The 15,670-nt window shown below is 40.5% G+C and overlaps 2 protein-coding genes across 2 annotated transcripts; both read left to right on the top strand.

Moving 5' to 3' along the window:
* On the top strand, window positions 2,416-5,587 carry LOC8084617 (wall-associated receptor kinase 3). Its single transcript, XM_002461798.1, has 2 exons — window positions 2,416-3,385; window positions 4,404-5,587. Exons 1-2 carry the CDS (start codon window positions 2,416-2,418, stop codon window positions 5,585-5,587), a joined length of 2,154 nt encoding a protein of 717 aa, XP_002461843.1.
* LOC8084616 (putative F-box/FBD/LRR-repeat protein At5g22670) lies at window positions 12,481-14,460 on the top strand. Its single transcript, XM_002461797.2, has 2 exons — window positions 12,481-13,644; window positions 14,060-14,460. The coding sequence occupies exons 1-2, from the start codon at window positions 12,487-12,489 to the stop codon at window positions 14,324-14,326; spliced, it is 1,425 nt and encodes a 474-aa protein (XP_002461842.1). The 5' UTR covers window positions 12,481-12,486; the 3' UTR covers window positions 14,327-14,460.

The following is a 15,670-nucleotide window of genomic DNA, read 5'->3' as shown; positions in this document are numbered from 1 at the left end:
TTTTGGTGAATTAGTGGCAATGCACGCATATAAAGATCCAATGAGTTTTGTAAATAATTTTAATGATAATCTATTGTGAAAAGTGCAAATCAAGGATGGAGACCTCCCTAATTCTTAACTAAGTGATCTATATGGCATTGAGCAACTTATTTGAAAGATTGATCTTTCTATGGTTCATTTTAATTCCTTTTAAGTTTAGAATGACATAATATTAATGGGGATGAAAGTTAAGTATCATGAAGGTCTCCATGTGCTCTAAGTAGACTAACAAAACCGTAGACACCGTATAAAAAATCCCAAGATATACCTTGTGTCCTGGGTGGAAGAAAATCCTATTAACATAGACTTTCTTAGAACAACTTGTAGAGCTTAGCTATTCTTATTATGAAGGCTATTTTAGAATTGCATAGCAAAAAGTATACTCCAATATGTGTGCTATCTAGTTTTGTAAAATAGAAAGTTGACTATCCCTTAATTTTTGGTGGCTATATATAGCGAACCACTGACACTGGCTATCTGATTTTGTTAAATAGCAAGACTGTTGTGGACTTCTTATTTTTCAAAAAGTTTTCCAAAAATGGCTAACCAATAGAATTTGACTACTAATTTTAGCCAAGCTCTTGGAGTTGCTCTTATATATGCTGCAGACCTTCTGCCTCTGTTAATGCTGAATGACTGCAAATGAAAACCTAGTCTATAGTGGACAAACGATTTATTTACAAAATAAATTATTCAGTGCATAATTTCCGAGTAATGCTAGCAGGAGACTAGGGGACGACTGTGTGATAGCGCTCCTTGGAGCAACTTTTTTGTGAGAATTTCTCCTCTCCAGCCCAACAATAGAAAGTCACGCAGATTCCCGTAGGATCAAATAAGAAAGGATCACTTCTCCATCTACAGTTGGAATGGGAAGATAAAAAAATCCAGTCCCTGCTCCAACCTATTCAACTCCCATAGAATCACTTTGCAGCTGCTCCCCATCCTGATCCCGTAGCAATCACTTGGTAAAGAATCATGAAGCTAGAGCTAAGAATCAGGGAGAGGAAGCACTGCAGTGGGACATGGCTGATTTTTGTCGCCTAAGGTCATTGTTGCAGCTTTGCATTTGATGTGGGATTAGTGGTTTGCTGCTCTTCTTGTGTTTTGTTTGTTTTTTTGCTGATCCATTCCACCCGGCAGTAACTTCATATTACCATTGTTGTTTGTAACTCTATCCCCTTTTAATGAAAAACATGCCTCATGGCACGATCAAGAAAAAAAGCTAGAGCTAAGAATAAAGGAGTAGAGCTCTACTAAACAGCCTTAGATAAAAAAGTACATGAGTATTTATTCTGTTGTTAGTCTTTTTTTTAACGAATCGGCCGGAGAGCTGCTTATTTTATTAAAAAACAGGGAAGCCCTGACAAGCACTATATATAGAGAAACTAAATTAGCCACCATAATAGCAGCCGCAACAGCAACAACAAAGTCCTAGCAGGCCAAAACAGAAAAAAGACAACGCACATGAAAAAATTGTACAAGTGCAAAAACTCAACAATGTTGGAGTAGTCGTTTAAGGTGTTTTGCTCCCGCTGTGATCCATAGGCTTGCATCATCTTTAAGCTTTTGTAGCACTCCGCATTTGTCGATTCTTTATGCTCAAAAACCCTCACATTTCTTTCCTTCTAATTTTCTCAACAAACAAGCATGATCAGATAGCGTAAACCTCTCTGCTTGGACACAGTCCACAATTGGTGGACGGTCTTTCTGTTTTTAGTCTAGTTAGTCTCTTCTGTTGTTAGTCTAGTTATTAGTCTATCAGTGGCGCGCCGGTAAGAAATGATAGGAGTATTTATTTGTCAGTTGTAGTGTATTAGTGGAGTTAGTTGAGTTGTTAATTATAGTATGTTGACTAACATATGGAGAACTCAGATTAGAGAAAAAATAAACTATCGGTGCATTTCTTATCTCGTCTTCCAGGATCAACTGACATTTGGAGGCCAGTGATCATGCTTACGTGATCTCTGCTAATAACTAAGGCCTGGGCTGCACACGTCCACCCCTAAGGTTAAACCAGGTCAAATTGGTTTATTTATTTGCCTCTACCTCGTGATGACCTGAGGGCTCGATGGCCTTGCCAGTTTGCTTGAAGACTTGTCCATTGCCTGCAGAACTGCGATTGTTATCTTTTGCTAGTTTGCTCATTCTTACACCTACAAAAAGCACGATAACATTCTCTGATCCGTTGTTGTATCAATAGGTGATGCTCCAGATCGATATTGCATCAATAAAAGGTAATGTCCTGATTCCATGAAATTAATTAATGTGTACTCTAGTCCCTCTTTTTTTTTTCCAGTTAATTAGCATATAATTGCGGACCCTGACTATCTGTCTGGTAATCACAATTAGGTTTCAGCTTTGCAGCCCAGAGCAAGAATGGCTGTATTTGCCATAGCGACGACGCTGCAGCTGTTTCAGCTTCTAGCTGCAGCCTCACTCATGCTACTTTCAGACACATCAGCAGCCTCTTCGCCGCTAAGCGGCAGCGGCATCCGATGCGGTAACATAAGCTTGCCTTACCCGTTCGGCGTCGCCGCCGGGAGCTACCGGGAAGGCTTCAAGCTGGTCTGCAACGAGACATATGATCCCCCGAAGCTCTTCCTCGGCAACACAGGAGTTGAGGTGCTGGAAATCAGCGTTCAAGACGGCACTATACATATTGACGGTGGTATCCTCAGCGTGGACATGGACATGATGATTTCCAACCCAACCAGCAGTTTGAATTTCCTGGATTGGACGGTGCCCCTCAATGGCAACCTCTATACAGTGTCTTCGTCCAACCAGGTTGCTGCTTTGGGCTGCGGTTTTCTGTTGGTGTGGACTGTCCCAGAAGAAGGAAACCCAGGAGAGGGAGCATCCACCACGTGTTCTTCCAGCTGCGCAGCCGGCGGCCATTCTGTAGTAGCCACCGATGGCACGTGCGATTGCAGTGGAGTGGGTTGCTGCTCTGTTTCAAAATTGTTTGGTCACTACAATACATTTAGCTTTGGTTTCGGAATGAACGACAATGTAAGATACACAAACATGACGACTTTGGTAGTGGTGGATCCAGAATGGTGGAGTGAGCAAGAGAACATCATGGCGGTGCAGAAGGCGGTCTCGTCGCACTCCTCCATCCTCGGCGCCTCTGGAGTGCGGCACACCGTACCATGGATTCAAGTCAGGACAGTCGTGAACTGGGTGTTCAGTAACTCGTCGTGCGCTCGAGATAGGAATACCGGTGACTACGGTTGCCTCAGCGACAACAGCGAATGCCATGACTCTGAACTTACATCAGTCGATGGTTACAACTGTATGTGCCAGCCTGGGTTCCAAGGCAACCCTTACATACAAGATGGATGCCAAGGTAAGGAACTACCAAGAGATGTACGTTGATGACTGTGCCTCAATTTGTTGTTCAAGTAGTACTGTTACTCTTCCAGCAGTTTTATTTGTGTTCTTGTTGGTGCACCACCCTAACAATAGTGTACTACTACTAATCTCTATATGTTCGGTTTTACTTAACTTATTACTAAAAGCTTCTTCCACAGACCGAATTTCATGATTTTCAAGATAATTAGTTTTTTCATAAAAAAATGACCAGACTATTATTGATAGTTAATTTCTCAGTACTTTTGTTATATCTCATTGCCTAGGGCAATAACATATATCTTATTTTTGGAATTCAACTTGGGCCTTGTTTAGTTCGGAAAAATTTTGAGAAATCGACACTGTAGCATTTTTGTTTTTATTTTACAAATATTATCCAATTATAGACTAACTAGACTCAAAAAGATTCGTCTCTTCAATTCCGACCAAACTGTGTAATTAGTTTTTATTTTCGTATATATTTAATACTCCATGCATTTGTCTTAAGGTTCGATGTGACAGAGAATATGAAAAATTTTGCAAAGTTTTCTGGGAACTAAACAAGACCTTGGTGAAAAGTGCCAAACTAAATGCAATAGACAACAAACTTGTTTCTGAATATATACTAACCGCCCCACTCACTGAACGTAGATATCAACGAGTGCACAAGTCCAGGAGAGCACTCATGCTTTGGCCAATGCATTAATTTCGCCGGATCATACCAATGTACCTGCCCGCGTGGCACCTCAGGGGACCCTCGTAAACCGAATGGATGTTCTTCTACCAAAAGGAAATTTCCAGGTAACAAGCAGTATGTTCTTCAAGCTAAGGCATGCAGAATAATTATTTACGCATTTAGATAGATTATTAATCAAGCAATTGTGAGTAGGGATGTCCTAATCAAACAAAATTTTGACCTATCCAATCACGAGCACTGACTACTGATAATTGATCTCCAAATTAATTACCTGTGTTGATTTTATTAGGAATTAAAACATTATTCTAATATCTTGCAGGACTTCTTGTTGTGATAGCAATTTTCAGTGGAATAGCTGTGGCGATATTCATCTTTACTGTTGTATTTGTAAAACGTAAGATCAGAGTTTGGAAAGCCAGGAAGTCAAGAGAATTCTTCTTCAGGCAAAACCGAGGATTGTTGCTACGGCGGCTTGTGGACAAGGACATTGCTGAAAGGATGATCTTTACCTTAGAAGAGCTCGAGAGGGCAACAAATAAGTTTGATGAGGCTCGGAAACTTGGAGGTGGAGGCCATGGCACCGTCTACAAAGGCATTTTGTCTGATCAACGTGTTGTTGCCATCAAGAAGTCCAAAATTGTTGTTAAGAGAGAGATTGATGATTTCATTAATGAGGTCGCCATCCTTTCTCAGGTAAACCATAGAAATGTGGTAAAGCTTTTCGGCTGCTGCCTTGAGAGTGAAGTTCCGTTATTGGTTTACGAGTTCATTTCAAGTGGAACTCTTTCTGACCATCTTCATGTTGCTACTCCGCTATCATTGCCGTGGAAAGAGCGAGTAAGGGTAGCTCTTGAAATTGCAAGATCCCTTGCTTACCTTCATTCTGAGGCTACAATATCGATTGTACATCGAGATATAAAATCTAGCAATATACTACTTGATGAACGACTCATAGCAAAGGTATCAGACTTTGGAGCCTCTCGGGACATCCCCATTGATCAGACAGGAGTGAACACTGCTGTTCAAGGCACTTTTGGTTATTTGGATCCAGAGTACTACCACACATGGAGACTTACCGAGAAAAGTGATGTATATAGCTTTGGTGTAATACTTGTTGAGCTATTAACAAGAAAGAAGCCATTTGACTGCATGCCATCACCAGGAGCCAGTCTAACTGCAGAATTCATCTTGCTAGTGAACCAAGACAAACTCTCTGAGATACTAGACCCGCAGGTCACTGAGGAAGGGGGACAAAAGGCCAAAGAAGTTGCAGCGATTGCAGTGATGTGCTTAAGCTTACATGGTGAAGATAGACCCATAATGAGACAAGTAGAGACAAGACTTGAAGCATTGCTAACTGAGGTCCATGGTCATGAAAACATAGTGGAAACTGATGGGCTCATCTTAAATGATCAGCAGAGTAATGACAATGCTAGAGATAACATAAGCAGGAGATGCAGTATGGAGGAGGAGTTCTTGTGTTCAATGAGTTTGCCTCGGTAACATATATAGTTCCTAATTTCCATTAGATAGTCATAGTCATATGCTTGTTGTTACCTGAATCCCCCATGAAAATTGGGCCCATATGTTCTGTCTAGTTTATATGATTACATTTTTCATGCTACTTTCAGAGCACTTAAATAATCTTGTGTGTTTATTTGCATATCATCACTTCTGTGAAACATCAGTCCACATTTATTACAAATGTAGTCAATCACGGATGAATATGAAATAAAGAATATTGTGGGGCACAGAATTGAATTGTGCTTGCAATTTTATATGGTTACCTTGTTTTCATAGTTTTTTACTTAAATTTTTAGATAAAGGAAAAGCTAGAGCTTCAGCATTTTTTGTCTATAGAACCATCGGTCAACATTTATTATATGTAGCAATTTACAGTTACCGTGAACACTTGGTGAAATAAAAGAAAAAAAAGTACTGTTCCACATTATTGATCAATTTGATCTTTATATAAATTTAAAAGAACATAATCTCACAACTTTTATGACCTGAATGTACAACCACTGGATTTTTTGTAGTATAATAAGTTGTTGCAATTAGTTTAGAATAACAGAAGGTAGTTCTAGACAATTATTCAATTGGTTCTAATATCTTACCCTAATAATAAGTGATCTACCCTATCTTCCACTAAGCGATGTCATACCCTACTATGTGTCATGTGTCATCCCTCAATAAGTGCTACAACATCTTCCACTAAATTTTAGTCTATAAACATACAAGTCATACATGTTATACTATTTATTTGGCCATCACATTCTCCAATAATTCGATCCAGTATTCTATAAGCTTCTTATTTGATTCTTCCATTAGCGTACCCATTTTTGAAAGCATGTATGCAAAGATGTAACAATTTTATTCATAAGTCTTGCAGCAATGTGTAGGATATTCTTCGAGTATATATGAAATGTACGCCACAGGGGTATGATTCGCGTGTATGCGTTCATAGGGGTGAGTGTGTATGCATTGTGAGTGTCTACGTTGTACTATGTAATTCGCAAAAAAATGGACGTGTGATCATAGTTTTAGTCTATTCTAGAAAATGGTTATGTTATCAATCAACCACCAAAATCAATAAACCCTTGTTAGGATCCATGTTTCTTATGGACCTACATGGAAGCTATATTTGAGGAGCCAAATTATGACATGTAGCTGAAGTTTTATATATCTGTTGACAATAAAAAAATGTATCAACAAAGAGATTGGGCTATACTATTGAGTTCCTGATGTTAAGGAGATGGAGGAAAATTTTTAGCGCAATGAGAATCAAAGCCTGGGCTCTATCCTGCCTACCCTTGGTGACTAACCCAAGCAAAGAGGCCAGGCCCTGCAAAAACCGGCTCCTCCTTATGCTAATTAATTTACAAATTGATTTTGGATCTATTTTTGACATGGGAAACTAGGAGATTGCATGCTGGACATGTTTCCTAATGGGATAAAACCACCACACTCAATATAAATAAGAGGACTAGCAGCAAATGAGCTTCGGCTGGGTATAAGATGGCTCTTCCTAACCCACCGAAATCATCAAGTGTTGACTTCAAAATTGGCAAACGGGTAAATCCGTGTACATTGTCAATGTAGCCTTCACTAGAAGTATGTCAGGTATATCGATTTCCAAGAGGAACGTGAAGTGGACTAACAAAGGATTAGGGTCATCCTATGATGATACAAGGAGTTTAGGATAGTGGGTAGAGAGGATCTTTATAGCCATGATATCTGGTAATATATGATAGATATATTGATGTATACACACACTCGCTCATGGGGGCAATGATAGGAGAGACAATAGGAGACAAAGCTCCTACCCGAAGTGGCTACACAGACTAGATAGGGTTATCATCATCTGCTAGTTACCACAAACAATTCATGCGACACGTGGTATACATAGGCAAGGTATAGTCTAGACACCACGTCTACAATATATCTCACTACTCTAACCTTGCGCCACTAAGTTCCCTTACTGAGATTAGAGCACTCTACCAAAGTAAAGTGGCATACCAATGACAAAATGAGTATATATCTATTTACCAAAATTAGGTGTCAAATAGCACAAAAGAATCTCAAATGCTTAGTTATAGACAACCCCGCATCCGTGGAGGTACAACTTGGAGAAGACAACAAACACGTCCGGCTCTCCTCCTCACTCCCATCACTCTCTCCCTATTTGCATACTACTACTAGAGTAGGGCTCCACCTACCTAAAGAGATTTGTTTCCTCCATATGATCATGTGAGGGAGGAAGGGGATATTCATAGCCCATTATTATGACACCATGAGTTCATGTGACATGTCTTCATAGCCATTGGATCAAACTGCCATCAAATCAAGGGCCAAGGTCTTGCAAATGTGTGCTTCTTTGCATGCCTCCATGCATGAGGTCGACTAATCATAGGTGGTTGTCGGTCAACCCCTATGACATGTGGGGCTAACCCCTTGCTATGGGCCCCTCCTAACTTGATCGAGAGTGGGTATACATGTGTGGGACCACTTTGTCATGCTAGTTCTTCACATTGTCGACCCTTCAATCCATGTGCCCTGATTTGAGTTGTCTAGAGAGGAACACAATGTTCTCTTGTAGAATGCATAGAAGTGTGTTTCTTGGCTTGGGAAGGATTGAGGTCTCTTGTAGAATGCATAGAAGTGTGTTTCTTGACTTGGGAAGGATTGAGGGGTTTGGGGACACAAGATCTGCCGACTATAGGTGGGGTTAACCAACCACACTTTGTGGGCCCCCACTACATTGTAGTTGCTCCATTTTTATCCCTACAAGCAAATACACTGCATGAACAAAGTGATACCATGTTATTTGTAAAAAAGTAGTTTGCTTGTTTTCTTTCATGTATGACATTTTTGTGACACTTTTGACTATAAAAAATATTGAGGAAATCATCGTCAACATCAAGTCAATTTTTTATGCTTAGTAGTGCACCCGTAGCGCTTGATGTAGACGTAGCCTATCCTCCAATAGGTATGGTAAGAATTCAACATTCAAATTCTAGGCTTCGAACCCATATTTTATAATTTTTAAAACTATAACACTACAAACTTTGTAGTGCTAGCTACAAAACTTTACACTCTGATTTATAAAAACTTTGAAGTATCCAATTAAAAACTTTGTAGTGCTAGGTTGAAAACTTTAAACTATCACATTAAAAACTTTATAATGAAGTTAAGAACTTTAAACAAAGAATTTATAAACTTTAAACTACCACATTACACACTTTATATCACTATGTTCAAAACTTTTAATTATCAAATTACAAACCTTGTAATGCCAAATTCTCTCACACAATTAAAATTTAGAAACTTTATACTAGCACATTTTAATCTTTTTATTTTAAGATTCAAAACTTTACAGTTTTGAATTTTATTTTTAAATTTAGGAAATGTATACTAGCATAGTTAAAACTTTGTACTTTAAACTTTGGAACTTTATAATTTCAAACTTAAATTTTAAATTCATGTACTTTATACTAGCACATTTAGAAATTTTTACTTTAAGATTTAAAACTTTATAATTTTGAATTTATTTTTAAAATTCAGGAAATTTACACTAGCATATTTAAAACTTTATACTAGCACATTTAAAACTTTGTATTTTGAACTTTAAAACTTGTAATTTCAAACTTTACACTTTATCAATTTAGAAACGGGATACTAGCACATTTTAAACTTTTTATTTTAAAACTTAAAACTTTGTAGTTTCAAATTTTAGTTTTAAATTCACGAATTTTGCGCTAGCACATTTAAAACTTCATATTTCAAGCTTTAAAAAATTTGTAACACTCCAAAGCTGTAAAACTTTGTATTGTATCATTTAAAACTTTATACTCCTAAATGCAAAACTTTATCATCACGAATTTTTTTGAAACATATCAAACATGGATCTACTTTTATATATCTTGTCATAACAAACGTAATGGTGCATGGAAATTAAAAATAAATGCTTGACAAGAGATTTATCATATTTTAAAGTTTCTACAACATTTGCAAAAGTAAAAAAAAAAAGCAGATCTAAAACACAGCACGTGACCCGCTCCCGGCCCTTCCATGCATCCACCATCTACTTTTGTCCTGCATGCACCACGTCATATGTTTGCTACAAAATAGAGTAAAACGAAAAGAATCCGATAAAAAAAAGATAAATGCCTAAAAAGAAAAGGCGTGTGTCGCTATCTGACCAGACGCATGTGCACCCAATAAGAATTTGGGCACACGGGAGGTGAAGAAATAGGACGTATCATGTTAACACATCATCACCAGCGTGTCGCGCGCGGTTACCTTAACAACAAACATGCGCTGACACGTTGGCACAAATTACACGAATTTGGAAGCATGCATGCACGAACGGCTGATGGCAGGGAACTAGGGAAGGTAAGTCCCCTCACGAGTACACGAACATTTAGCTGATGGCACAAATTGATTCTTCAGATACTGAGCTCAGTGATTGTAGCAATCTTCTGATTCTCTCGGCTAAGTTCTTTCTTTTTTTTTTTCAAAAAGGAATGCAACAAGAAAATAGAATTCATCAATCACTGTGTATCCATATTAGCAATAGCAACAGCAATAAAAATAATGTTCAGCTGGTGATATGCAAGCTGCATTGTGTTCAGTTATGGTCACCACCACCCAAAAAATTGTTTCCTTCTGTTGTTTTGCTTTGTTTCACTATGATATGTCTAGTGTTTCATTCCATTACTCTTATGTTGATCCCTGCTGGGGTTAGTATCGGATAACAACTTTTCAACATGTGTGCTGATTCCTCCATGGTTTTGTGTTGGATAAAAACTTTGAGCATGTTTCCATAACCTGTCCTGCCTTGTTTCACCATGATATGTCCAGTGTGACATGCCATTTTTTTTAACTTGGTGGTTCCTTTAATTTTTTTTCCTTGTATACTGCACATATGCTCTGTTTAGCTACTGAAACAAGTGTTATAATAGTACTAAACACTAACCAGAGTCCACTGCAACAAGAATTCTAGGTGGATCTGTGTTCCATGATACCCCCTGTTTCGTAGTTTCTAAAACATACAATATTTTCTTTGTGCAGTATACTGAAACATACAATATTTCCAATGTGTTGCAGGTGTTAAAATGAGTATACAAGGAAGGTGAGGCGACATTGAAAGCATACAATGTTGTTGTGAATCAGGAATATGAAACATAGTCATGCTCTTGCAAAATGTTCGATCAAGATGGTCTCTTGTGCCCCTATATCCTGAAAGTTTTTACAACACTTGATGTGTAACAAATACCACAAAAGAACTAGGCTGTGGCACACGGACGTGGGAGCGGGAGTGGCATGCAAGGTGGCCAGAGTTTTAAGAGAGATGTGTGGATAGCCCGGATATCAAGTGTTGTAAAAACTTTCAGGAGAGTGCGGTTGGGATATCCTATAGAAAAGAGAAATACGAGAGGAGAAAAAGAAAATAAAGAAATAAAATATACAAAAGAAAAGAAGGGTATCATGCACATTTTTCTGTTTCTACCACTAGCAAAGGTGTAATGTCCGTTTTTTCGCCCTCTACAACGTTCGTCCAAAAGCAATTAAGGTTAGATTTTGATGATTCTTTCTTTTTTTCTGAAAATTGCTTCTGATAATTTTGGGCCGGATAATATTTGATTTTACATGTCACTGATATTGACAATGATATCATAAAAAAAATATAATCATATACTCTGTCTCTAATGTACAGTAACTTATCGTTCAGAATTTGTATTCATCGTAACATAACGCTGCTAAAAGACTATAGACTATTTTTAAATTTTGTGAATATGTAATGTTTTCTGTACAAGGAATATGTAATGTTTTTTTATTATGCAGTAATATGTTGATGTGACATGAATCATGAGAAATTATAATATGGTAGAGTTCAGCCAGATTTATTGTTTGTTATAAATAGTGTTAAGATTAATTATATTTTGTTGTGCTTTACAATGGACATAAAAGTCTATCAATTTAATCGATACATACTTAATTGGATAATGTGATTAATATTTACTTATATTATAGATATCGTGGTTATAAAAAAAATAGCTTTTTAAGTTAAATTTACAAAAATGTAAAATATAAATAAATATGCAGGGCGACTGCTGTGGAGGGGCGCGCTGGCTGCTGAAACAAGGAGGAAGCGGAGGGGAGCGGATAGGGGATGGGTGGCGCAGCGATTGCTATGGCACGGTGAGTCGCTGCTGAAGCAAACAAGTGGAGAGGCGTGGTGAGGGGATGGGTGGCACGGCGGATCGATGAGGGACGGGCGGCACAGCGGGATGGGGACAGTGCGGTGCAGCGAAAGGACCGGCCGCCCACGAGCGTGGCACGGAGGGACAAGTGAGTGGAGTTCGGATTGGTGGAACCGATTCGATCGAATCGATATGTCCAGTTTTAGTTTGCCGGGGGGCGCATCCGAACGCGCCTAGGAGCCAGGACGCTAGCTCGCCCGTTCTTTGATTCATGGAATCTTTACATTATGAACAAACTTGTACTCCTATAACAACTGTCTAAAACTTGACAAATTTTGATGCTATACACTGTTCTATGGGGTCTACTAAGTGGATGTTTAGAACTGCTCCACAAACTCCACCGTGGAACAGCTCCACAAAAAACTAGAGTTTGTAGGTGCTCTCACAACTCCACTATTTTTTCCTCGAACTGAGTGCATGGAGCTGAAACTGTTTGGCTAAAAAACATAGAGTGAAGTAAAAAACGTGAAGCAGAACAGTCTCAAATACTCCCTAAATTAAAAATATCAATTCGGAGATAGAGCGATATATAGGGAATTGAACTCAAAATTGGAGACCGTAGATCTTTTTTATAAACTCCTATATATACCTACCAGAGTACTACTAGGGCCGCTGGCGCCGAAGCCTAGTTGGCCCATGGGCCTTGGCCGCCGCCCGCAACAACAACTGCACAGATACGGCGACGAGATCTCGGTGGAAGTGGAAGCCATGGATGGCGGCGAGGACCTGATCAGCGTCCTCCCGGACGGCGTCCTCGGCGAGATCGTCACCCGCCTCCCCATCGCCGACGCCGTCCGCGTCCAGGTCCTCTCCACCCGGTGGCGCCACATCTGGCGCTCCTCCCCGCTCAACCTCGATCTCCCTTGCACAAACTACCACTACTACAATCGCGTCGTGTCCAGCATCCTCGCGGCCCACGCTGGCCCCGGCCGCCGCCGCCTCAAGCTCGAGTGTCCGTACGACGACGGCGAGTTCTACAACAGCTGGCTGCAGTCGCCCGCCCTCGACGGCCTCCAGGAGCTCGAGATCGAGTACCAGTACCATGGCGAGAATTGGAACAACAGGACAGCACTGCGGGAGCTGGCATTGTTCCAGTTCGCTCGCACGCTGCGCCGCCTCAGGATCGGCTACCACACCTTCCCTTCGGCGGCGTCCATGGCGGCTCTTCGTCTTCGGCTCCCGAACCTGGAGCTCATCTCGTTCTGCAGCGTGGACATCTCGGAAGGCACCCTCCACGGGGTGCTCGCCGGATGCCCTGCCCTCAGAACCCTCGTCCTCGACGGCTGCACCGGCTTCGCCACAGTCCGGATCAACTCACCCACCATTACAAGCTTCGCCATCTCACCTGCAGATTACGACTCGGACGACCACTACTACGGAAATCCGAGGGAAAAGCAGACGTCGTGGGTGAGGACGCGGCAGGTGATCATCGAGGATGCGCCTCTCCTGGAGAAGCTGCTGGTACTCCCCTGCCGCCGCTGTTCGGACACCGCTGAACCTTTCCGGCTTGTTCGGGTGGTCAGCGCTCCCAGGCTCAGGGTTCTGGGGGCCCTGTCCGCCGCCATTCACAAGTTGGAGATTGGTGGCACCGTCTTTGAACCCACCACCCGCCGTGTCAACCGTGTGAGACCTGACAGTGTCATCGTGGAGAAGCGTTTGCTGATGCAGGTCGTCATGCTGGCAACGAGCCTGCAAACCGTCAAGATTTTGGCTGTGGAAAATGTGGACTCCTCCGTTGATGTCCTCGCCAACTTCTTGAAGTGTTTTCCATGCTTGGAGAAGCTATACATCTCGGTGAGGTCTTCTCAACTTCAATTTTTGTCTTCTTGATCATAGTCTTATGCATGTGTTCCATGCTTGCTGCTAAACCTTTTGCAGTTTATGTTGCTTTTGGCTTAATCATAATTCTTAGAACCGCACTCCATCAATTCTTTTTTACCTGTCACATATGAGTTACATATGAAAATATATATTTCTTATAGTGAATCTACATTGAAACATAAATCTTATGTCATGAGTCTATATAAGTTTTAAGAATCAGTTGTCAAAATATAATATTTGAATTATGACAATGCTAACACGACATGTAAAAGGAATCGAGGCAGTATCATGTCCCTGGCTCGGAAATTAAAAGAGCATGTGCATTACCAATTTATGTTGCACCAGTGCTTATTTTTCTCTTCGCTAACGAACACAAATAATTTTTCAGGCATCACGAGGATTCAGAAGTGCTGCAGGCTATGATAAACAAAATCCCATCGAATGCCTTGAGCATCATCTTAAAATGGTAGCACTAGATGGATATGAAGGCAAAAGAACACATGTCAAGTTCGCCAAATTCTTTGTTCAAAACGCCCGGTTGCTAGAGTTAATGAAGTTCAGAATCTTTAGAAACTACCACTGTGAACCTGGGACCACCAAGGAATGGATTGCGAATCAGCAAAGGCAGCTACACGTCAGGAGCATGGCTTCCTGACATGTTAAGTTTCATTTTGTATATGATGCTAGATGTTATCAAGATGTTTACTGTGGAGAGGACATCAGTGACCTCTCAGAGTGCATACATGATTCCTCAAGGGATGACCCATTTGATCAATGGTTTTTTTTTTATGGTCAACGGGGGGAGGCGATCCCCTCCTGAAAAATTTTATTTATTTTAGCCCGACGCGGCTCGCGAGACAGTAGCAGTTACATAGGGGGGGAGGAACAGGGTACAGAGACGACTAGATTACAAAGCAAAGCAGCAAGCACTAGTTGCTGAAGTGTGAGAAAACAGAAAAGTAGCTTTGCCCTGCGATCTAACCTTGACCTTCTCTAGCCATTACCAGAATGGAGCACCAAAGATCTACGATAGGTTTCTTCCTTGTTGGGAATCTGTGTTTCCACAAAGAGGCAGCAGATATGCAATCCTGCAGCACCTGAGACACCGTTTGCGATTCATTCCTAAAAATCCTTGCATTCCTTGCCTTCCAAATCTGCCAGCACACCAAGGCAAGAAAGGACGGCAGCTCTGGGATTGGATTGGAGGGGGGACCTTGAACTGAATGGAGGTCATTCATGTCCACTGAGATTATGGACAGAAGGTTCAAGCTTGTCCACACACCGCGTCCAAGGGGGCAGGATCAGAGAAGGAAGCCTTGGCATGCTGAAGGAAAAGAAGACGTTATATATAGCTTGGAAGAGTATCTCCCGCTATTGGCTTGATTCATTTTTCATCAATGCTGAATAACAACCTCGTGTTCCACTATTTAGTTCTCTGTTATGTGTGCCTTCAGTTGATATAACCACGTCACATTTTCAATTTAGATGCTTCAGTATCAATCCTGAGATAGTGTGTCCATATAATATGAATGTATTAAAGCGACATATTGTTCCCTTTCTTCTGTATGGAATTTCAGCAATGAATATCCATGATTAAACAATGATTCCTCTGTTCTAAATTATGGTCCTCTTTGGCAGGGTTCTAGAGAGGCAACATCTGTGGTTTTTCAGGGAAGCCCTGCTGATGTGTGAAAATGTCTTGTAAAGCCAAAACCAAACAAAAAGTGATGAAGTTGAAGCCATGTTGGCCTATAAGGCCTTGTTTAGTTCACCCCGAAATCCAAAAAGTTTTCAAGATTCGCCGAAAAGTTTTCAAGATTCTCCGTCACATTGAATCTTGCGGCACATGCATGAAGCATTAAATATAGACGAAAATAAAAACTAATTACACAGTTTGGCTGTAAATCGTGAGACGAATCTTTTGATCCTAGTTAGTTCATGATTAGATAATATTTGTCAAATAAAAACGAAAGTGCTACAGTAGCGAAATCTGAAATTT

Source organism: Sorghum bicolor, chromosome 2 (assembly GCF_000003195.3).
Source record: "Sorghum bicolor cultivar BTx623 chromosome 2, Sorghum_bicolor_NCBIv3, whole genome shotgun sequence".
Classification (NCBI taxonomy): Eukaryota; Viridiplantae; Streptophyta; class Magnoliopsida; order Poales; family Poaceae; genus Sorghum; species Sorghum bicolor.
Note: the sequence above shows the minus strand (reverse complement) of the source record. Positions and strands in the feature narration are given on the sequence as shown.

Bases quoted from the DNA above. Each gene is read 5' to 3' on its own strand.
- LOC8084617 (XM_002461798.1), top strand. From the start codon at position 2,416: ATGGCTGTATTTGCCATAGCGACGACGCTGCAGCTGTTTCAGCTTCTA. The intron at 3,386-4,403 runs GTAAGGAACTAC...AATATCTTGCAG, and splicing joins CATACAAGATGGATGCCAAG to GACTTCTTGTTGTGATAGCA.
- LOC8084616 (XM_002461797.2), top strand. From the start codon at position 12,487: ATGGGCCTTGGCCGCCGCCCGCAACAACAACTGCACAGATACGGCGAC. The intron at 13,645-14,059 runs GTGAGGTCTTCT...ATAATTTTTCAG, and splicing joins TGGAGAAGCTATACATCTCG to GCATCACGAGGATTCAGAAG.